The sequence below is a fragment of the Plecotus auritus genome (assembly GCF_963455305.1).
Source record: "Plecotus auritus genome assembly, chromosome: X".
NCBI lineage: Eukaryota > Metazoa > Chordata > Mammalia > Chiroptera > Vespertilionidae > Plecotus > Plecotus auritus.
The window spans coordinates 111,014,158-111,037,748 of NC_137784.1; the positions used below are offsets into that span (position 1 = coordinate 111,014,158).

General features: G+C 36.0%; 1 protein-coding gene across 1 annotated transcript in view; it reads right to left on the reverse strand.

Moving 5' to 3' along the window:
- MBNL3 (muscleblind like splicing regulator 3) overlaps nt 1-22,641 on the reverse strand; it is a 66,682-nt gene extending 44,041 nt beyond the window's left edge. Inside the window, exon 1 of the mRNA XM_080652884.1 lies at nt 22,368-22,641. Coding sequence (XP_080509010.1) covers nt 22,368-22,544 — 177 coding nt within the window. The 5' untranslated portion in view covers nt 22,545-22,641. The remainder of the gene's footprint in view (nt 1-22,367) is intronic.
- Nucleotides 22,642-23,591: the final 950 nt, after the last annotated feature.

Here is a 23,591-nt window from a genome sequence, read left to right on the forward strand (position 1 = left end):
ATACATTTGGACACTGATGTTATTTTGCCCAACTATCTGTAATGTAATGTTCTATGAGAAGTTTCTATATGCTCGACAAAAATAGGGTTCTGTGGTCAAAGAATTTTGATAAATATTGGGTTAAAAAGAATTAAACTGCTGTCATTTGTGCAGTATGTTTCAGAGCCTTATCTGTAATTAAGCCATATTAGCTAATAAGCATGGTGGTATTCCTTGAGGGGAGAAACATAACAACCTTCTTTCTACCATATCAGAACATAGACAATAACCCAAGAATAAGGCCATTTGAAAAGTGAGGAAAAGGAAGAAAGAAGCATTGAGGGACCGACTGCTGAGAATTCTGAAACTGAGAAATATCCTCTTTGTTGATATTCTCCTGGATAGGCATGGTTTTCTCTAAATCAATGATTTTCAAACTTTATTGTTCTTCAGAATCACCATGAAGGCTTCTTAAGACAGACTCTCAGACCCACCCCCAGAGTTTCTGATTCAGATGTTCTAGGGTGGGACCTGAGAATTGACATTTCTAACAAGTTCCCAGATAGAGCTGGTGCTGCTAGTCTGCTAACTATTTTGAGAACCTCTGCTCTATGGGAATACTGTCCTATCCAACAATGGATTTAGCTATTTATTAAGCATGTTCTTATGTTACTGATAATCCAAACGTTAAGTTTCTTTGATATCTTAATTCCACATCTCCGATCTCAGTAATGATGTTAGCAGTCATATATATATGGCTAAGTGTCCCTCCAACCGGTAGCTATGACATGCACTGACCACCAGGGGGCAGACACTCAATTCAGGAGCTGCCATGACACACACCACGGACCTGGTGCCAACAAACCAACATTTGGCTTCCCCTAAGTGGGACACAGGCCCCACCACCACCCTGGAGTGACAGCCTACCAAATCGCAGCCAACAGCCAATGCTACCAAGACCCCATGGCACAAAATGCAGCCCACAGCCCAGCCCAGCCCAGAAACGGCCACTGTGGGCACCGGGTAATGATGTCACGTAGCAATGTCTGGCTTCCTCTCCCTAGTGACTAGCCTCCTTGGAGTTTCTTCAGCCCAGGAACACAACTTGCTTTTCAGACTGGTGGAAACAGTTTACACTTTAACCAAATGTCTGTGAAGCATTTTCACATGCGTCATATCATGTGATCCTCACAGAAGTCCTGGAGTAGGTAGATAGGAGACTCAGTGGGATCTTATTTTCTTTTCATTAGCTGGAAAATGGAGATTTAGAAAGCTTAGAAACTTGACCTGACTAAAAAGAAGAAATGGTGGACCTTGAAAATGACTTCAGGTTTTCTCATTGCACAGGATATAGTCAAACACAGCTACAGTTAAATATTTTACCCTTTGTTCCCCCTGCGTGATCTACAATAATAATCTGCTTCGTGTTGATATTTACTGCTGTGTTGCTGACAATTATCTGAAAGAGAAGTTGGGGTGCTTCCATGGGGTGGAAAAAGTTTAACAACATCAGAAAGCAGGTCTAAATAAGGAAGTTCATTCTATATATATAAAAGGCTAAGTTGACACACACATGCACCTTACATATAAAGCTCTCACTAGCATCAATTGCAGGTGTGTGCTTTGATCTGTCATTGTCGATTGTGAATTTGGTTGACACTTCTATTATAGAGAAAAGGTGAATAGTGATATTGAAATATTTCTTCTAATTAATTTCCTTTGAATGTGCACAAATCCATGCACCGGGACACTAGTATAAAATAAGGCCAATTCAAGTCATGCAAAAAAAAAAAAAGGACAGGGCTTCTCAAAACTCTATTCTATTATTCTTCAAAAACATTCATTTTCTGTTTACAAACTAGTGAGTGGTATTAGTTATAAAGTTAAATGTATAAGAGCTTTGTAAGACATGTTGCTTATATTTACTCTATAAACTTCCCCAGAGTGTTTTTCTAAATGATTGCTATATGCCCAAATTTAAGCAGATAAAATATTTTGTAGTAAAGTCTCCTCAATTTTCCAATAAATTAATAATTTTACTCACTGCAGAAACCATACTCAATTGTAAGCATTACCCCTTCTCCTCATTCTCCAAAATAATATCTGGAAAAAGACAAGCTAAGAGGAAAATGATGTTGTTTTTCTGATGTTGCTTTTCACATCAACTAAGCAAACAACATAGTGCAGATCATGGCATTTCAGCATGGACAAACAGAAGCTGAAGTATCGATAGATTCCCAGACCTCAAAGCTAGCACTGAATCCAAAGTTCATCAGTTGTACCCTGCAGGGATGCAATAAGAAAACAACACATTTCATACATCACTATGTACTTTTAATTGTAAAGAAAACAATTAAATATAAGAAGATCAAAATTCATTATTATTTTGTTTATGTATTAAGAGTAGTCTCAGCAGCACTTGTTTACTTCTGAGTATCGCTGAAGCCTATAAACACCAAAGCCCCCAGCTTGCATTACTGAAATACCTGCAATACAATTACACAGCAAAATGAAAAAAAAAAAACACACCACAATTCAGCTTAATAAGCTTCAAATAAATTCAGAAACAGAATTATCTCCTTCCCTTGCTCGCTTGCTCTCTCACTAGTTATGCAACTACATTCTTCCAGAAGAGCTCAAAATAACTTATAATAAAGATGCCTTTTCAAGAAGATCATTTTCATAAACCTGAATAGTAAGAGTGATATATAATGGTAAAGGCAGGACAACAGCAACAAATATATAAAAAATACAATAAAAAATTTAGACTAAGGTGAATTGCTTCAGCTGGGCAGGAAATTTAGCTCTGAGATTTCTAGCAACCATAGTATTAAATTGCATTGTTCTTACTGCCTGATAAAAGAAAGCATATTGGTTAACTAGAGGCCCAGTGCACAAAAATTGTGCACTCGGGGGGTGGGGGGGTCCCTCACCCCGGCCTGTGCCCTCTCGCAGTTCAGGAGCCCTCGGGGGATGTCCGTCTGATGGCTTAGGCCCTCTCCCCATGGGGAATGGGCCTAAGCCGGCAGTCAGACGTCCTTAGTGCTGCCGTGGAGGTGGGAGAGGCCCCTGTCACTGCCGCTGCACTCGCCAGTCATGAGCCCAGCTTCTGGCTGAGCAACGCTCCCCCTGTGGGAGTGCATTGATCACCATGGGGCAGCTCCTGTGTTGAGGTCTGGCCCCTGGTTGTCAGTGCGTGTCATAGCAACCAGTTGTTCCGCCATTTGGTTGATTTGCATATCAGCCTTTTATTATATAGGACTAGAGGCCCAGTGCATGAAATTCATGCACGGGGGCGGGGGGTGTCAACCCGGCCTGCACCCTCTCCAATCTGGGATCCCTCTTGCAATTCAGGACCACTGGCTCCTAACCACTCACCTGCCTGCCTGCCTAATGCCCCCAACTGCCCTCCCCTGCAGGCCAGTTCGCCCCCAACTGCCCTCCCCTGCTGACCTGATCTCATCCCCAACTGCCCTCCCCTGCCAGCCTGATCTTGCCCCTAACTGCTCTCCCCTGCCAGCCTGATTGCCCCTAACTGCCTCTGCCTCAGCTCCCAACACCATGGCTTTGTGCAGAAGGAAGTTGGACATCGGAAGATGGCCGGTTAACCCAGTCTAATTAGCATATTACCCTTTTATGAAATGACTACTGATACTATGGAAGACATAAAGAAGAACAGGATATGGAGCTTGCCCACAAGGAGTTTACCTATCTTATCTCTCTTGCAATTGCAGAGACATGAAGAATGTTGCTGGAAGGGGCTTTAGCACTTGCCCTACTAGTATGGACAGAAATCAAAGAAAAACCATGGGGTAGAAATAAAAAATGACGAGGGGTACATTTAATGGTGCTATTGAGGAGGAGGAGCAAGTTTGATAGGAACAATGATATATCTCTGAGCCATAATTAATCACAGATCTTTATTTTCACTTCAAGAAGAGATGAGGAGTTTATAGTGGAAAATGTGTGATAAAAATGGCTTAAATAATTCTCTCTCTGGGGAATCTTACTTTCTTTAACACCCCCTTTTCATTAGTACATTATTTTATTCATTACTCCTTCATTCTGGTTTCATTTCAAATACATTATTATTGGAGCTGAAGTATTTCAAAATGAAAAACTTTCTCAATAGGTGTTTCCAAACTTCCTTCCTTCCTTCCTTCCTCCCTTCCTTCCTTCCTTCCTTCCTTCCTTCCTTCCTTCCTTCCTTCCTTCCTCTCTCTCTCCTCCCTCCCTCCCTTCCTTTCTCTCTTCTCTCTCTCTCTCTCTCTCTCTCTCTCTCTCTCTCTCTCTCTCTCTCTCTCTCTCTCTCTCTCTCCTTCCTCCTTTCCTTTCCTTTCCTTTCCTTTCCTTTCCTTTCCTTTCCTTTCCTTTCCTTTCCTTTCCTTTCTTTCTGGCTTTCTTTTGGTTTTCTCTCCTCTCTTTCTGTCTTTCTTTCCTTTTTCTCTACAATCTCTGACTTAGAAGTAATGTCATTTTTTTCTTATGTTTTTATAGTAGGAAAATTGTATGTTTTATCACTAATACTTCAAAGATGGAGTAAATGTCATGTGCCATTCGAGTGAGGTCTTTAAAATTTGGGAAAAGTGAGAGAGTCTTGCTTCAGTTTTAGCTGTCAGTAGCCTATTAAACATACGCTCCTGATTAAAAATATTAATGACATCATCATCATCATCATCATCATCATCATCATCATCACAGCTTCTGCACAGCAAAAGAAACCATCAATAGAACAATAAGAAAGCCCACTGCATGGGAGAACATATTTGCCAATGTTATCTCTGATAAGGGCTTAATCTCCAACATTTACAGGGAACTCATACAACTTAACAAAAGAAAGATAAACAACCCAATCAAAAAATGGACAAAGGACCTAAATAGACACTTTTCGAAAGAGGGCATACAGAAGGCCAAGAGGCATATGAAAACATGCTCAAAGTCACTGATCATCAGAGAGATGCAAATCAAAATGACAATGAGGTACCATCTCACACCTCTCAGAATGGCTATCATCAGTAAATCAAAAAATGACAAGTGCTGGCGAGGATGCGGAGAAAAAGGAACCCTTATGCACTTCTGCTGGGAATGCAAAGTGGTGCAGCCACTGTGGAGAACAGTATGGAGTTTTCTCAAAACAAACAAACAAACAAAAAAAAAACAACCAAAAAAAACAACAACAACCTAAAAATGGAACTCCCATTTGACCCAGTAATCCCACTTCTAGGAATATATCCCAATAAATTAGAAACACCAGTCAGAAAGGATATACTAGTATGCACCCCTATGTTCATAGCAGCACAATTTACCATAGCTAAGATTTGGAAACAGCCTAAATGCCCATCAGCAGATGAGTGGATTAAAAATCTGTGGTACATCTACACAATGGAATACTATGCTGCTGTAAAAAGGAAGAAACTCCTACCATTTGCAACAGCATGGACGGAACTGGAGAGCATTATGCTAAGCGAAATACGTCAGTATGAGAAAGATAAATATCACATGATCTCACTCATTTGTGGAATATAATGAACAACATAAAGTGATGAACAAAAACAGATCCAGAGATAGAGAAGCATCAATCAGACCATCAAACCTCAGAGGGAAGGCAGAGGGTAGGGGTAAGGGGGAGAGATCAAGCAAAGGACTTGTATGCATGCATATAAGCATAACCAATGGACACAGACAACAGGGGGGTGAAGGCATGAGCGGGGAGCTGAAGGGGAGGCAATGTGGGGGGATAAGGACACATGTAATACCTTAATAAAGAAAAATATTAATGGCATCAGTTAAATGCTGCTAAATATTCAAATAATTTTGTTTCTTTTTAAATTTTTAATGAATGTATTGGGGTACATTGGTTAATAAAATTATATGTTTCAAATGTACAATTCTATATTATCTGTATATTGCACTGTGTGTTCACCACCTAAAGTGAAGTCTCTTTGCATCACCATTTATCCCTCTTTATCCTCTTCTATCTGGCCCACCCCCCTTTTCCTCTGGTAATCACCATACTGTTGTCTGTGTTTGAGTGTTGTTTTTTTTCCTTAGTCCCTTCACCTTTTTCACCCAGTCTCCAAACCCCCTCCCCTCTGAGAGTTGTCAGTCTGTTCTCTCTATGAGTCTGTTTCTATTTTGTTTGTTAGTTTATTTTATTCATTAGATTCCACAAATGAGTGAGATCATGTGATACTTATCTTACTCTGACTGAAATATTTCACTTAGCATAATACTCTCCAGGTCCATCCACGCTGTCGCAAAAGGTAAGATTTTCCTTCTTTTTTAGGGCCAACTAGTACTCCATTGTATAATTGTACAACAGCTTTTATATACACTCATCTTCTGATGGGAATATATCTGAAGGAACCCAAAACATTAATTTGAAAGAATATATGCACTCCTATGCTCATTGCAGCATTATCTGCAATAGTCAAGTTTAAGTTCCTTTCTTTATGGAAATATTTTTCTAAAATGTTCCAGGTACCTTTCCTGTGTCTGAAAGTAGAGTCAGTTGCCCAAAGCTGAATCATATCTTGATTAGTAAGGACTGCGCCCTAGGCCTCAAGGTCATCTCTTCTGAAAAACAAAAATCACTATTCAGAAATGGAGATGAAGATGAAAAAGATATGAGATTGAACTGATTGCAGGAACTCCAAGATGTACCTAGTAAGTCCAGAGGGCACTTAAAAACAGCATCTTGAAATTCCTTTCCCATTTCTTATTTTCTCATTTTTTTAAAAGCAGATTATTTGGATTAATTTCTAGTTATTGAGGGTTCTAGTTAAGTTTATTTATAAATGTTAATGCCTTTGAAATTAGTCTATGAGAATTATTCTTTGCCTTTCTATGACTAAACTTACTGGGCCTTGAAAATTTCATTGGGCATTCAGAACAATAGCTAGTAATTAAACTTTAAAAAATATTTTTATTGGACTAGGTAGTTACCTTTTACATAAAACCCTTTTCTGAAGATTATAACTTTATACTTGACTCAAAATGACCTTATAAGCACTAACCAGGCTTCCAAGAATACCTTGATTTGCACGCTAGCCATCTGCTGTCAAATTTAATTTTAAACATTTTAAGACAAAAAATAATGCTTAAATATTACTAGATTATCATACTAATTGCTGTAAAATAATATTTAACAATGGCCACTCAGCAATGTTTTAAAAAATCCATATGTAGGGTAAAAGCACTCAAAATGCAACATTTGGAGAGTATCCAACAGCATCTGTCCAAAGAACATTTCTATAAGGAACAGAATTAAATTTACAAAAATCAGCAACGTTTAGGTCATAAAATCTGGGTTAAAATGTGTTTGAATGAGGACAGTCAGCAAATGAGTATACAATTTCAATTAAAATTAAGTAAAAGCTAAACTTGGAGTGGAAGTACAAATGCAGATGTAGAGATGACTGGACATCTTGCAGGGGAGCCCATATTTATTTTCCCTCTATCAAAATGATTCATTAATCTCATGTTTCATTCAACAAATAATTTCTAAAATCCTAGTATGTGCTACATGTGCTAGGCACAAAAGATACAGCAGTAAATAAGACAGCATCTAACGTGAAACTGAAACAAGTAAGGCAGATTGGATATAAAGATGAGCACAATAGCAGTAGACTGGAATAGAATGTCAACCTCCTCTTACTTAACTACATTGACTTTACCAGTATCTCAACTCCATCATTGTCTTTCCCTTCCCACTGCCACCACCTAATTTAAATTCTTATTTCATATCTTCAATACTTAAACAATTTTCTCAGAAGTCCCCCTCTTGCCAGTCTCTTTTGCTCTACCAATTCATTTTGCATAGGCTGATAATGTCATCACTTAAAAATTGTCAGATTGCCCTAACCGGTTTGGCTCAGTGGATAGAGCATCGGCCTGCGGATTGAAGGGTCCCAGGTTCGATTCTGGTCAAGGGCATGTACCTTGGTTGCGGGCACATCCCCGGTAGGGGGTGTGCAAGAGGCAGCTGATCAATGTTTCTCTCTCATTGATGTTTCTAACTCTCTATCCCTCTCTCTTCCACTCTGTAAAAAACGCAATGAAATTTTTTTAAAAAAATTGTCAGGTTCCTGAAAGCTACAAAATAAAATTTAAACTCATCACTAACTTTTGAGGCTACTTTTCTGCCAACAAAAGCTCTATGTTTTAGCCAGAATACACATCACAATTTCCCCCTCTATCTTTGTTCAGCGTATCCCAACTGCCTGGAATATCTTCCTATCCTCTTTCAAAGAATACCTCATACAGCACTTCTTACATATTGCATCTTTAATCACCACAGCTGTATGTAATCCCAGCCCCTGCCTCTCCCCTTGGACTCTTTTAGTAGTTAGTTTGTATCTGGTTTATGGCAAATAACACAAACAGTTTCATACTAAGAAGTCAGGCATGGACCATGTCTTCCATAATGTTGTATTCTGCACAATACTGAGCCCTGTGCCTAACAAGTAATAGATTTTAATAAATGTTTGCTGAATGAATCATTTCTTTGGGGAATTGAATGTATATAGAAATCTGAATGGATCTAACATAACTTTCAGCATTAAATGAACCTTGACCTTATAAAATCCTTGTAGTAATCCATAACCAATAGTCCTACAAATTGAGTACTGCTTCTTGCCCTTGTATGAAGAGAAACAGAGGTAGTAGTATTCCCATGACTTGCTCAAGGCCACACAAGGAGCCCCTGTTAAAGCTATTTTCACAAGGCAACATTTGCTATGTTTATGCCACTTGCTGATACCATGCTTCATTTCATATATTTTCATGGTTATGTCCATATTTCACACAAGAAAGAGGCATCTATCAAGAATACTTCTAAAGATTTTTGGAAAAATTATACAATAACTCAAAATATATACAATGGAATACTATTCAGGCACAAGAAAGAAGGAATTCTTGTCCTTTGTGACATGCATGGACCTTAGGCTATTATGCTAGGTGAAATAAGCTAGACACAGAAAGGCAAATACTGTATGACATCACTTATATGAGGAATCTAAAACAGCTGAACTTAGAAATAGAGTAAAATGGAGATTACCAGGGGCTTGGTATTGGGAAAATGGGGAAATATTAGTCAGAGTGTACAAACTTCTAGTTAAAACAAGTTCTGGGGAGCTAATGTATAGCAGGGTGGCTAGAGTGAATAATACTGTATTATACACTTTATAATTGCTAAAAGAGTGGATCTTAAATGTTCTCACCACAAAAATAGAAAAGGTAATTATTTGAGGTGAGAGAGGTGTTAACTAACCTAATTGTGGTAATTATTTAAAAATATATACTTGTGCCGAAACCGGTTTGGCTCAGTGGATAGAGTGTCAGCCTGCGGACTGAAAGGTCCCAGGTTCGATTCCGGTCAAGGGCACGTACCTTGGTTGCGGGCACATCCCCAGTAGGAGGTGTGCAGGAGGCAGCTGATCGATGTTTCTCTCTCATCGATGTTTCTAACTTTCTATCCCTCTCCCTTCCTCTCTGTAAAATATCAATAAAATATATTTAAAAAAAATAAAAATAAAAATATATACTTGTATAAAATTATCACATTGTACACCCTAAACATACACAACATTACATGTCAATTATATTTCAATAAAGTTGGGAAAATAAATCCTTTCTCCAGTGGGTACTAGAAAAATAAAAACAAAATTTTCACTTGTTTTTAAGGTAAGAATGAAATTGTTACTATATAAAATACTTTCCTGACTAATAGAAAGTGAAATAACCAGGAAATTGCAAAAATACTAGAGAGTATGTTTTTACAAAAGCTGGAAAATTTGTAAGTTCATTTAATGGAGCATGTGATAAGCATAAACATTAACAACAGAAAAACAACTTCTGGGATAGGTGTTCATCAAATATTTAACATAAGAACACAGAGCTCTTGAAGATACAAACAGCTTCAAATTGTTACTTCGGTATTACTCTCTTTACAAAATAAAGTGAACAAAAATTTTTAAGGCATTGTGGTCATAAAAATATGTCACTTTAAAACATATAGCCTCCAAAAGTATTTGAAAATAAGTAAGAGATGCTTGATACTAAAACGCAGCCTACTCATAATACCTAGACACATAAAAGATTGGTGAAGGGCTTAACCTCATAGATAAAAAAATACTTTCTTTGCATTTCTGCATGCTAAGGAAAGACATTAAAGCCTTACTGCAAATACAGTTAGCTAGTAAATCATGGCTGACACATAGCCTATGCCTTAGGAAAGGGAATTTGCCATATTTAACAGTTATATCACTGTGGACTTCATATTTTCAAAGTAATGGATGGTTTTTAGAATGTAGAAACTGTCTTTACTATCCAATGTCTACCCACAAGAACATGGATAAGAATAAAAGGCTAATTTCTTTTCTACAAATTTCCAGCGGGTAAATAAAAATTTGAGTTTCAATAGAAAAATATATCCCCAGTTGTAAAAGAAAAAAATCCAATTTAAAGCATACATTTAAATACCTATGCCCCAATGGATCCTATAGACATATCTACTTCACTAAATAACAGATAAGACATGACACTAGGCAATATTATACAGTCATCATGAAAAGACATTGAAAAGATAAACTCTAGAAACAACATGGTTAAATCCAAATAGTGGAGATTATTTAGAAAATAAAAGGTTAAAGAACAAATGGAATCATTTACTTACTTTTAAGAAAACAATATCAAGAAACACAGGAAAGCATTGAAAATCCAAGCAGGATTGCAAATTTGGATTAAACAGCAGCAGCAACAATAAACAAATTTAAGAAACCAAAGACTGATGTGCTGGGGGGCAAGAGCAGCTGGGGAAAGGACAATGGGGGAAAAGAAGACATATGTAATACTTTCAACAATAAAGAATTTAAATTAAAATAAAATGAAAAGATTATTTAGAGATAATGAGGAAATAACAGACAGCTAATTTCCCCTGGAATATATAACCCTATAGGTCACCAATCAAGCAGCAGACTGAGATAGAGGAAAACAGGGTAATCTCAGGGATGTTATAAGCAGAAACCTCATCTGTAAGAGCAAAAAGAACAGTAAGTAAATGATGTTCTATAAATAAAATGACATTCCTAGAAGAACTAATTGCTATTTCCATATGCACAGAAGTACCTTATCCACATTTCACAAAAACTTAAAATAGGGAAAAAGACAATATATATAATTACTTCATAAAGCTATGCAACATGAAAATAATTTATTTTTTTAATTTCTTTATTGATTAAGGTATCACATATTTGTCTTCATCCCCCCATTCCCATCCCAAACCCCTCCCCACGCATGCTCCCACACCCCTGTTGTCCGTGACCACTGGTTAGGCTTATATGCATGCATACAAGTCCTTTGGTTGATCTCTCCCCCTTACCCCCACCCTCCCCTACCTTCCCTTTGAGGTTTGACAGTCTGATCGATGCTTCCCTGTCTCTGGGTCTGTTTTTGTTAATCAGTTTATGTTGTTCATTATTTCCCCCAGATGAGTGAGATCATGTGATACTAGAAATACACTTATAAAGATAACTTATTTAATGATCAAGTAGAATCATTTATATTTCCCTAACATGTAAGAGTTTCTTTGAAGCAAAAGAGTTGACAAATAGTAGACAGAACATTTCAAACTTGAGATGTTCAGATATCTCATACTAAGTGGGGTTCCTATAACAAAGCATCAATCTTAATACTGACCATATCACAGGTCTTTTCTCACCATATAGCCAATAGCAAACTTGGCTTTGAGGAGAAGAGAAAAGATTTTGAGCTATGCTCCCATAAAACAACAATATTTGACCCATAATAGGCTACTGCTACTACAATATTTTCAACTGACCTGTAACAGGTACCCCTCTAGCTGACCAGGGCATTATTCTAATGAGTATGTAACAAAATCAGACATCAAAGACTTTCATGCAATGAAGATGCATATGATCCACAGCCAGTTAGAATCCCCAATTCTGCCTAGCTAACTCAACAAAGCAGGGTTTAGGGAGAAGAATGGACAAGGGAGTAGAGATAGCTCAGAGACCTGACTCTCAGCAATTAGACAAAGCTTAGTATCACTCATTTAGATAACTTTGTCTAAAAATAAAGAGTACCTTGCCTCTTTTCTTCCTTGTCAAAGTTAATAGCACAAATGATTGTCAAAATTCTAAATATGAAACCTTAAAGTGTTCATCTAACTACACTGTCATGAAACAATAAGCAAAGGAAGGATTAGGGAAAAGAAAGGTGGCTTTTCACCCTTTTTGAAGTACAAAATGTGAAGAAAAGCAGCAAAACTTCACAGGCAGTGTAAAAGCCAGATGCTTTTTATTTAATAAAACAATAGTCCAGTTGCTGTTTACACCATTTCCTTCTTCACAGGGAAAAAAAAAACAACACACTAACATAACTAAAAGAACATAGGCATCCTCAAGCTCTTGTGATAACTGCTTACGTGACTTTCGGCAAGTGTCTCTTCCTTACTATCTCCAGTTTCTTACATGGTAATCATTTGAACTGAAAGGTCTTCCTTCTAAAGTCAAAATTCTTGATTAGCTAGGTTTGTGAAATGCTGTTATGGATATGAATGCTTTCTTAACTATTTAATTATCTGACTCATCCAGCTAGATGGGGTCAGTTGCAGAATGTCATTTTATGAGTTTGAGAGTTTTCTCCTTACCATCCCCAAAGTTTTCAAAAAAGAAGAAAAAAATGAAAAGAAACAACACCCCACTATTTCTGAGCATTAAAAGACAGGAGATACACATGTAAGACTAAAAAAGCTAACTTTTAAAAACATTTTATTTTTAAATAATTTTAGACTTACAAAAGATTGCAAAACTACTACAGAGAGTCCCTGCATACCCTTCACTCAAATTCCTGTAATGTCAACAACTTACATACCATACATAGCACTGTAATCAAAACCAGGAAATTAACTCTATTACAATATTGTTAACTAAAATAAAAACCTTACTTGAATTTCACCAATTTCTCCCTAATATCCTTTCTATTGCAGGATCTCACATTGTATTTACTTGCCATGTTTCCTCCAATGTGTGACAGATCCTCAGTCTTTCTTTATCTTTCATGATCTTGATGCATTGGTCTTTGGGATCTCCTTCAGATTGGCTCCTGTGTCTCTTGTCATGCTCCAATATTTTTGAGAATTTCCTTAATTCCTGGCACAAAGCATTACAGATTCACCTTGCATTTGTCCTTTACTGATCCAGAAGCAGCCATTACTCCCAGGAGCCCTAGTTCCTTTATTGAAGAATAGTATTAGAAACCAGGATCTGGGAGCTAGGTATGTTTATTACTATTGGGGTGTCATTGCTTTTAGGTCTTCCTAAGACAGAGTTAGAAAATATAATCAAACATACTAATCCATGAATATACACACATCTAGATCTATTTCTACACCTGTATGACTATATACAGATTAAAGATGAGTTCATACTGATGTTTCCACTTAAATCCATATAACAGGATTCATTCTAGCCTTACCCTTCCCTTATTTTTAATTATTTTTTTCTGATGGTAAGAAACTTGGCTACCTGTATCTATTATCTAGTCACTTATTTGTTGAACCCTAGCATCTACATAGAGTATTTACATTGCCTGTGAGTAACAGAGTTACTAACTAGAGCCCAATATCAGTATGCAATTTTGTTTATCTTTAATATAAATATAGCACCCCAAGGCTTCTTTTGACCAATGTCATCATGGTATTATCTTTGTTCATCCTTTTACTTTTAATATTTTTAACTAAAAGATGCAAGGAGAAGAACAGTATGCTACTATTTGTGTAAAAAATTAATAATAGTAGATATGTACATATTTACATATATATACATAAAATATCTGTAGGACTAAATATATTGGTTGGGAAATCAATGGATTAGCTGAAAAATGAGATGAGAGGGAGACTTCACTGCATATCCTTTTATACTTAATTTTTAATATTTTTTATTGAATGTATTGGGGTGACATTGCTTAATTAAATTATATAGGTTTCAGGTGTACAATTCTGTCATATATCATCTGTATACTGTATTGTGTGTTCACCATCCAAAGTCAAATCACTTTCCATCACCTTTTATCCCCCCTTTACCTTCCTCTACTTGCCCCCACTTTTTTTCCCTCTTGTAATCACCACACTGCTGTCTGTGTCTATGAGTTGTGGGGTTTTTTGCTTAATACCTTCACCTTTTTTATCCAGCCCCCCAAATCCCTCCTCTCTGACAGTTTATCATGCTTATTTTTAAAAACATTTTCTTGAGATATTATTCATATACCATAAAGTTCATCTTTTAAAGTGTACACATCAGTGGTTTTTAGTACATTCATCAGGTTGTATAACCATTACCACTATCTAATTTCATAATATTTTTTTACCCCCAAAATGAAACCTTTTACCGATTAGCAGTCACTTTCCACTGCCCCTCACCTCTACCACCAATGCCCCTGGCAGCCACTAATCTTCTTTCTGTCTCTATGGAGTTGCTGACTCTAGATATTTAACACAGATGAAATCACACAACATGTGGTCTTTCTGAGCTGGCTTTTTTTCATTTAGCATAATGTTTTCATGGTTCATCCATGTTGTAGCCTATATTCATACTTTGTTCCTTTTTATAAATAAGTAATATTCTGTTGTATAAAACCACATTTTCTTTATATATTCATCAATTAATAACCAGTTGTTTTAAAATTTTAATTATTAAAACATTTTTCAATTAAAAATTACATTTTAAAAAATAAAAAGGAAAAGAAACAACCCCTTAATAAAAAGAAAAAAAAGAGGTTTTTAAAAATCATCAAGTAAATAATGTATAAAGAAGAATAATGTATGAAAAAACTTGGTTGGTGCTTTGCCAGAGGACTCACAAGACTCAGAGAAGATTATATTAATGGCTAAGATTTATGAAGAGCAAAAGATACAGAGAAATAACAGCAGGAAAAATATACACATCAGGAGAGTCCAGAGAAGCCCAGCACAGGACAGGCTAACTGCCCTGAGTTTTACCATGATAAATACAGTCCTCCCTGATCTCCTTAAACCCAAGATCTCTCTGACCTCATCCCCTACAGCTCTTCCCTTTCATCCCTTTGCTCCTCCCACCCCAGTAATCTTGATTTTCCTCAAACACACCAGGTTTATTCTTGCTTCAGGGCAATTGCTGTTGCTGTTCTCTTTGCCTGGAATGTTCTCAGAAATCTTCATAGCTCACTCCCTCACCTCCTTTATGCATCTCCTCAAACATCACCTCATTAGAGAGGCCTTCCTGAGCATTTTATTTGAAAGAGCAGCCCCTGCTGCTCTCTGTGTTCTTTCCTTGCTTCATTTTCCTTCACACCTAATAATATGTCATTAACCTGAACATTTATTTCTTTTTTGCCTGACCAGTTAGACTGTTCCATGGTGGCAGGGACTGTTTCTAGTTCACTGCTAGATCCCATGACTAGCACAATGCCTGGCACACAATAGCTGCTCAATATGTACCTATCCAGTGGATGAATGAATGAATGAATCAGATATAGACACTGAGTGGGGAAGGAGAAGGAAGGTATTTGGTTTACAATAAGATTCCCTATTCTCAGCTCCAGGCTGTAGAGGAAATGCTCAACTTCTTACTTAATGCTAAATTCTTACTTTTAAGACTTGAGTATGCAAACATTATATTTAATATCATAAAATTTATTTGAGATGATTTTTGTTTCCCCTTAGAGGCTACCCCTGTCTAACAAGGTTCTCTCTCTCTCTCTCTCTCTCTCTCTCTCTCTCTCTCTCTCATTATAAGTAATGCATTTGTAAAAGAATATACAAACAATGCAGAAAGGACTACAGTAGAAAGTGAAGGTCCTCTGGACTGGAGGTTAGGGGGGAGGGGGAGTATGCTCATTATAACAGGGACAGCTGAAACTCAGCAGCTGCATCAGAGTAGCTGTGTCAATAGGGCTCATAAAATGTCCTCAGAGTGTTGAAGAAGATAAATTGGTCACATCAAACTGTCTTGCTCTGCTGTTTATGTCCTTTGCCTATTTTACTAAGAAAATATTTTTAAAACATATTTTTATTGATGTCATAGAGGAAAGGAAAGAGAGCGATAGAAACATCAATGATGAGAGGTAATCATTGATTGGCTGCCTTCTGCACGCCCCCTACCGGGGACTGAGCCTGCAACCTAGGCATGTGCCCTGACAGGGAATCGAACTGTGACCTCACGGTTTATAGGTCAACACTCAACCATCGAGCCACACCAGCTGGGCAAGAAAATATTTTTTAATGCTTGTGTTTTTTATTCATAAAATTCATTGTATATTAAAATAATCTGTCATGTGTGTCACAATTTTTTTCCAAATTATTGCTTATCTTCTAACTGTAGTGTTTTATGCCATTCAGAAATTATTTTTATTGTGTGGTCCATTCTAATAATCCTTTGCCTTTATTGGTTCTACCTTTGATAGAATGCTTAGAAGGTCTTCCCCACACATGATTATAAGTGTCCACCTACACATTAGCATAGTACTGTCATGATTTAATTTTGTTCTTCATGTTTAAATTTTCAGGACATCCAGAATTTATTTTTTGAAAGATATTTCTTGAGTGCTTATGACGAATCAGGACCTGTTCCGAGCACCTTACTTGGATCATCTCATTTGAATGCACCTACAGAGGTAGGTGACAGTAGGTTCTATATTTTCACAAACGAGGAAACTTAGGGACAGAAAGTTTGGTTACTTATCTAAAACCACACAGCGGATGAAACCTGGCCCATCCAAAGGTAAAGTTAACACAGGGTGTTGTAAAGATTAGAATCAGCATGTGAAAAGTTTCTGGTATATAGTAGGCAGTCAATAGAAGGAAGAGTTTATTATTATTCTGGCATAGTTATCATAAACATAACTTCTGATGGCTACATATCATTTAAATAATGGTATATTTTAAATTAAGCATATTTCTAAAACATTATTCCTTCGCAAGTGTGAAAATACTTTGGGAGTCCATGAAGCAAATGAATCTTGTTTAAAGACACCGTTGTCACTGAAAGAAATTTTGGCCTGGCCCTGGTGGCTCAGTGGTTTAGTGTTGACCTATGAACCAGGAGGTCATGGTTCAATTCCTGGTCAGGGCATATGCCTGGACTGTGGGCTCGATCCCTGATCATGGAGGAGGCAGTCAATCGATGATTCTCTCTCATCATTGATGTTTCTATCTCTCTCTCCCTTTCCTTTCCTCTATGAAATCAGTAAAGATATATTTTTTAAAAAAGAAAATTTGAAAGAAAATATATGAAGAGTTCAATTGGGTAATGGAAGTATATATTTTTAAAAAATAGATTTGTCTCTATATCACAGTTTTCTAAAAAAAAGTGTGGTTTTTTTTTTAATTTTTCTGATCAAATAGCTCCTACAAGAGGTCAATATCCAAAATATATAAAGAACTCATACAACTCAACACCAAACAAACAATTCAAGTAAAAAAAAATGGGCAGAGGATACGAACAGAAAATTCTCTGAAAAGACATACAAATGGCCAACAGATATATGAAAAGTTACTCAGCTTGACTAGGTATTAGGTAAATGCAAATCAAAACTACAATGTAGATGAATGGATAAAAAAAGCTGTGGTACATTTACACAATGGAATACCATGTTGTAAAAAAGTATCTCTTACCTTTGAGAGAGCATGGAGGGACCTGGAGAGTGTTATGCTAAGTGAAATAAGCTAGCCAGAGAAAGACAAGTATCACATGATTTCACTTATATGTGGAATCTAATGAGCAAAAGAAACTGACGAACAAAATAAATCCAAAGACATGGAAGCATGCAACATACTGACGAATCTCAGAGGGAAGGGGGGATGGGAAGAGATTAACCAAAGAACTTATATGCATGTGTGCATAACCCATGGACACAGACAATAGTGCAGTGAAGGCCTGGAGATGGCTGGAGCAGGGTCAATGGGGGAAAAAATAGGACATCTGTAAAAAAAAAATTACAATGAGATGCCACCGGATCCCTGTTAGAATGGCTATTATCAACAAGACAAGTAATAAGTGTTAGAGAGTTTATAGTAAAAAGGGAACCCTCATTCTCTGCTGGTGGAAATGTAAACTGATACAGCCACTATGGAAAACAATATGGAGATTCCTAAAAATATTAAGAATAGTGTTATCATCTGACCAAACAACTGCTCTTCTGGGTATCTACCCCAACATTTGAAAACATTTATTCATTGATATATGCACACCTGTGTTCATTGTAAATGGCATTATTCACAGTGGCCAGTACAATGATTGGATAAAGAAGATGTGGTATGTATAAACAATGGAATATTACTCAACCATAGAAAAGATGCAACACTGCCATTTGTGAAAACATGGATAGATCTTGAGAATATCATGCTAAGCTAAATAAATCAGTCAAAAAACGTTAAGAACCATATGATTTCACTCATATGTGGGATATAAAACTGAAAGCAACAGAAGTTGTCTCTGTCCATGAGTCTTTCAAGTGCTGTTTGAAATGTCCAAAATAGCATTGACCTTTACCACTTCCTTTTTAAGGTTAGCATCATAGAAGATAGAGATCCTTAAGTAAAATGTTATTTTCCTTGAGTCTAAGGATGACAGGTGCTGCCTTTATGTCTTTATAGTGCAGCAGACACCTCTGATGGAGCTCAAAAATGGTTCTAAATCTTGCATAATCCAGTGACCTTTGGGATTATGTTGCTAAGTGTCTTCTGCTCCCTGTAAATTTTCCCTTAGCAAACAGGTATGAAGTAAATATTCAGTCAAAAGATGATCAAATTTTAAACTAATGAAAACTGTTATTACTAGTGATAGTAGTGCAAAATATACTGGTAACTGAGGACAATTTGACCTACAAGGATAGATTCACATTTGTAGGCCTATAAAACAGGTTTCACTTGTGAAAATATTATGCTTGTGATCATATGAGATGTTTAAAGATAGTGTGGGACTGTTTTATGAGCATTCTTTACCCAGTTCAAATATTTTAGGAATGTATATGGGTTAACATGACTATTTTCTGACTATGCCAGATGTTAAGACCTTTCCCGATAACTTTTGTTACAAAACTACCCAAAGTGGTGAGTGTATTGGGCAGATGTGATGGGTGTTGATATGTCATAATGAAATAATGATAGCATTTATATTCTTTCTGGAAAACAGATGGCTGATATCACACTGCTTCAGGTATGAAAGGGAAGGTTCAAGATATGACATTGTTGAAGCAGAATACATGAAGATAACATTCTTGACTATGAAAATAATCTCATAGATTTTAGGTTGGTATTTTTAATGATGATGTTTTGTTAACTGCCAGGGACATTCACTAAAAATACCAAACCAAATTAATGGTTAACTATAATATCAAGAATTTGGTGCAGAATGAGTTAAGCAATACTTGGGAGTGAAATTTTTAAATAAATTGTGTCAAGCAGACTAGGCAATTGAGTAAAAAACAGCTGCATATCAACATAACACAATACTCTTTTATGTAGCTGGAAAATAATCTATGGGCTACACTCTCTAGGGCTCTATCTGAAGGTAGTGAAACCTTTATCATTGAACACTCAACATTCACAAAGTGATGGGCAGAGCACTTCAGCACAATGCACAATTAGCTGTCAAGTTTGCCCTCCTTATATTCACAATATTCTCTCATTATGAAGTCAGTATAGGACATATTTATTTTGCCTATTATGAAGGCAAAGAACCATCATCATCTGGTAGAGTACCTACTGTTAAAAGAGTCCTTATAAAAATAAAAAACAAAAAACAACAAAAGCATCAGCCAAAACTCATCAAATGATTGCTTCAATTATTTAACCACTCATAAAAGAAGAAACAGGTGCATTTTGAAGGTGTTTCAATTATACAGACTCAAGAGGAGGATAGCAAATGCTGCAATAATCATTGAGGTGTGTAATTTGTGTATTATAGATATGATAACATTACAATCCACATAGGTCAATTACCCTCAACTTAATATACATTTCAAGCATGTCTAGAATAAGGATAATATAAAAGAAGAGAACTACAAAGTTTTTGTGCAGACATGGAACTGTGACAAATGTGCTATCTAAATAGCAACTTTTTGAAAGGCATTGTATATTTGAAACATTAAGGTTTTCATTAAAATTTGATAATGTAATAATGATGCAAATCATCTATATCCTGTGTGACTGGTCATCAGGTATTAACATAATGCAAAAATTATTTTTAAAACTCTGAATGCAGTGAATAGATAGTATATTTTAAATAAGATGTTTATTAATACTTATTGGCTATGTAGTTTCTGAGTTAAACATTTTCCAAGCTTTGAAGTGATAGTGCAGTATGCATTTTGTTAACAATCACTTTCTATATTACTTTTCCTCAAAATGTTTCCTTTGTGGCACTTTATTGCCTTTAAGTGGAAGAACTGATTTGAACTGTAACTATGATTAGGAACATCACATGTCTCCTTCCACCAGATGCCTGGGAATATAGACATTACAAAACCTGAAAGGAACTCTATGTCAAAGTAAACCATAAAAACAGTGATACTTAGCTTGAAGAACTAACATCACACTCAGGCAACTAGATTTGGGCATATAGATTTGAAACATGAGTATATAGTTTTAAATAATAAACACTGACTTAATAGAACTGTTTTTGAAGATTCATAATAGTAAAAAAACCTTTCACTTAATTCACTTTTATAATAATAGATGATTTTTCATTTATCTTATCTATTGGAATCTCCACAATAATCGTGAAGGATAAGTAGAGAAGAAGATCCACCTGTTAGAGATGAAAGAACTCAAGTTATGTCAGATTAAGTAGCCGAGGTCAATAGTGGGGCTGGAACTGCAACCCAGAGCTCCTGAAAATAAATATGTAAAGTTCCTAGTGCAGTGACAGATCCTTTTTATGGACTGGATGAAAGACATATCCCTCCCCGCCCCCCAACTAACCCAGTGCTCTTCCATTTCATGGCACTGCCCAGTTCTGCAGCAGTAGATTTAAATAATATACAAAATAACTGTAGATGGAAACTTGAATGAAACTGAAATAAAGAAAACAGAATAAGCCTTTAGTCATTTATGGTAACACCTTGTTACCATAAATAGAATGGTAAGCCCTACCATTAAAAATGTCTGAATTACTCTTATTTGCAGTAATTTTTAAATTACATTTTTAATGGTAGGGATTACCATTCTATTTATGGTAACAAGTTTTCATTCTTGAACTGGAATGGTTTGTAACAAAAACTAGTAACTACAAAATAAGTAAAAGTAACTACTTAAGTAGTATCACTTGATAAATGTTTTTTGAAGAAAAGAGCACATGAAGGAATACATCTCTATTGGTGAATGCATAAATAAAAATTTTAATGAGATATAATTGGTCATGACAAGTATAAAATAATATCAAGAAATTGGAAAGTTCTTGCTAAGCTTAATTCATTTTAACACATTTTGAAAAAATTTTTAATGTAGCCTAGCAAATCTTACTCATTAGACCAGGAATCTATTGCTTTTTTACTTCTATGCTTTTTTCCCCTTCGGAATAAATTTTTATATTTAGAAATGCTCGGTCAAAAGGCATACAAAAATTTTAAGCTTTTTTGTTGCTAGGCTTTAATTTATACATCTTTATCCTTAATTTAAGGATAACTGAGTAAAACATGAAAATCAGTGCATTTGTTCTGCAATCATATATGTTCTATTCTACATAATATTTCCTTTGCTTTCATATTTTGTTTATTCTATAGTACATATTATTTGGGTTTGTTGGCCTTGATGATAGGACTTTTCTTACAAAATGTACTGACAAATCTGAAATTGGTCAAAAAGCAGTTCGGGAAGATAAAACAAGTGAATCTAGTTTTACAACAATATGTTAAACGTTCAAAATATACTTTGACTAAGAAATTTTAAAATGCCATCATTTTCTTTCTGGGTAGTGATATTTTCAGCTTTTTCTCTCTGAAAGCTGACCGGTCCTTGACAAGTGTATTTTGATAACATAATTCAGCAGAGGACTTCTCTAGATTATATGAGGATTATGATCACTGTACTCAAAACCTAAGTTGTACACAAAGAATTATGGCAAGGCTGAAATTTCTCATTCCTACAAAAATTCTTAAATTTTTTTCTTTATACCTATCTCGCTTGATCAGTGTCTTTGATGGGGTGAACTTTAGTCTGGCTTAGTTGTACAAACACAAGGTCTACATCCTGTCTTAAAAAAACAAACAAAAGAAAAACGTAACCACTTTCATGCTATTATTAACTTTACCAATTTCAAAGCACATCACCTTTCAAAAATTGAAACAAACAGACTTAATTTAAACATTATGCACATTTAGATGAGACTCACCTTTAAAGAATCAAAACAAGCCACCACACGGCCATTTTCCACATGGCAATCTCTTGGTGGATGGGCAAACTTGCAGTCTGCATCAGCTCGAGAACAGGTTCCTCTCTGAAATTCTCTACAGACTTCTAAAGTCAGCCACTTGGTGTCACGAACCAGGGCAACATTGACAGCCGTCATATTGAAAGCAAAATTAAAATCAAGTGCACCCTCTCTAAGACAGTATTACTGCTGTTGTTAAAAGATTAAAAATGAATTCAAGCTAAATGTAAAGAGATCACAGATTGCTTTGGTGAAATGTTTCTTCGTTAGCACTTAGGTTTTCATTTAAGTCAAATTAGGTCTAGTCAAACAAAAAGCCAATCATACAATAAAAATTGTATCAGAATAACTAAAAACCAAATTAGAAACCAACTTCTAAGAAGGCAACCATAAAGGTTAAAATATTGAGTGTTTTATTTTGTTCTTCTGCCAAAGTTACTTCAAATAACTGGTGGACTTTCAAAAGAATTATGTGCTCTCCAGTGGATGTTTTCAATTATTCTGGCAAAAAGCATATGCTGTTGGCTGCCCTTCAATTTGTGAAATGGTCTCAGTTCAGGGGGAGAAAAGTTTTTCTCCCTATTTCTTGGCTTTAAAGATTAAGATTGGTAAGGTTGATACAATTGTAAAAAAAATTGCTGCAAAATCAGGATGAGGGAAAATGACTATGAGAAACTGAGAATCAAAGAAATAAAAAGAATTAGCACACCAGGTTTTGAGTGGTGGTGGTGGTGGTAAGGAGAGGAGTTTATAAAGAGACAGCTCTAGAGTGGAATCAAAGCAGAAGAGCTTTCAGAAAAGACACCTCAGAAACCTGCAAGGAAAACATAAAATAAAATTAGCAAATATCATACAATGCTTCTGATTTAAACTCTAGTTTTAGAAAAGAAGTAACTGTATCCTATTTAAAACAGGAAGCATCTAAATACTGACAGTGCAATACACTTCAATTAGCCATTGTCAATAAAATGGGAATTTCCCAGTGTAGAATTGTGCATAGTAAAAGGAAGCAAATACTTAGATTCACTGTTGTAATACAAGACTAGGCAACAACCCAATTTAAAACAGAATTCTTAATTTTGATCTGTTTGGGGTAAGAAATTCATTCTTGGGTCTACTGCACAGAAAATCCCAGAGCCTGACATGACAGACTCTTCCACAGTTATGATGCACCTGCGCCTCTCA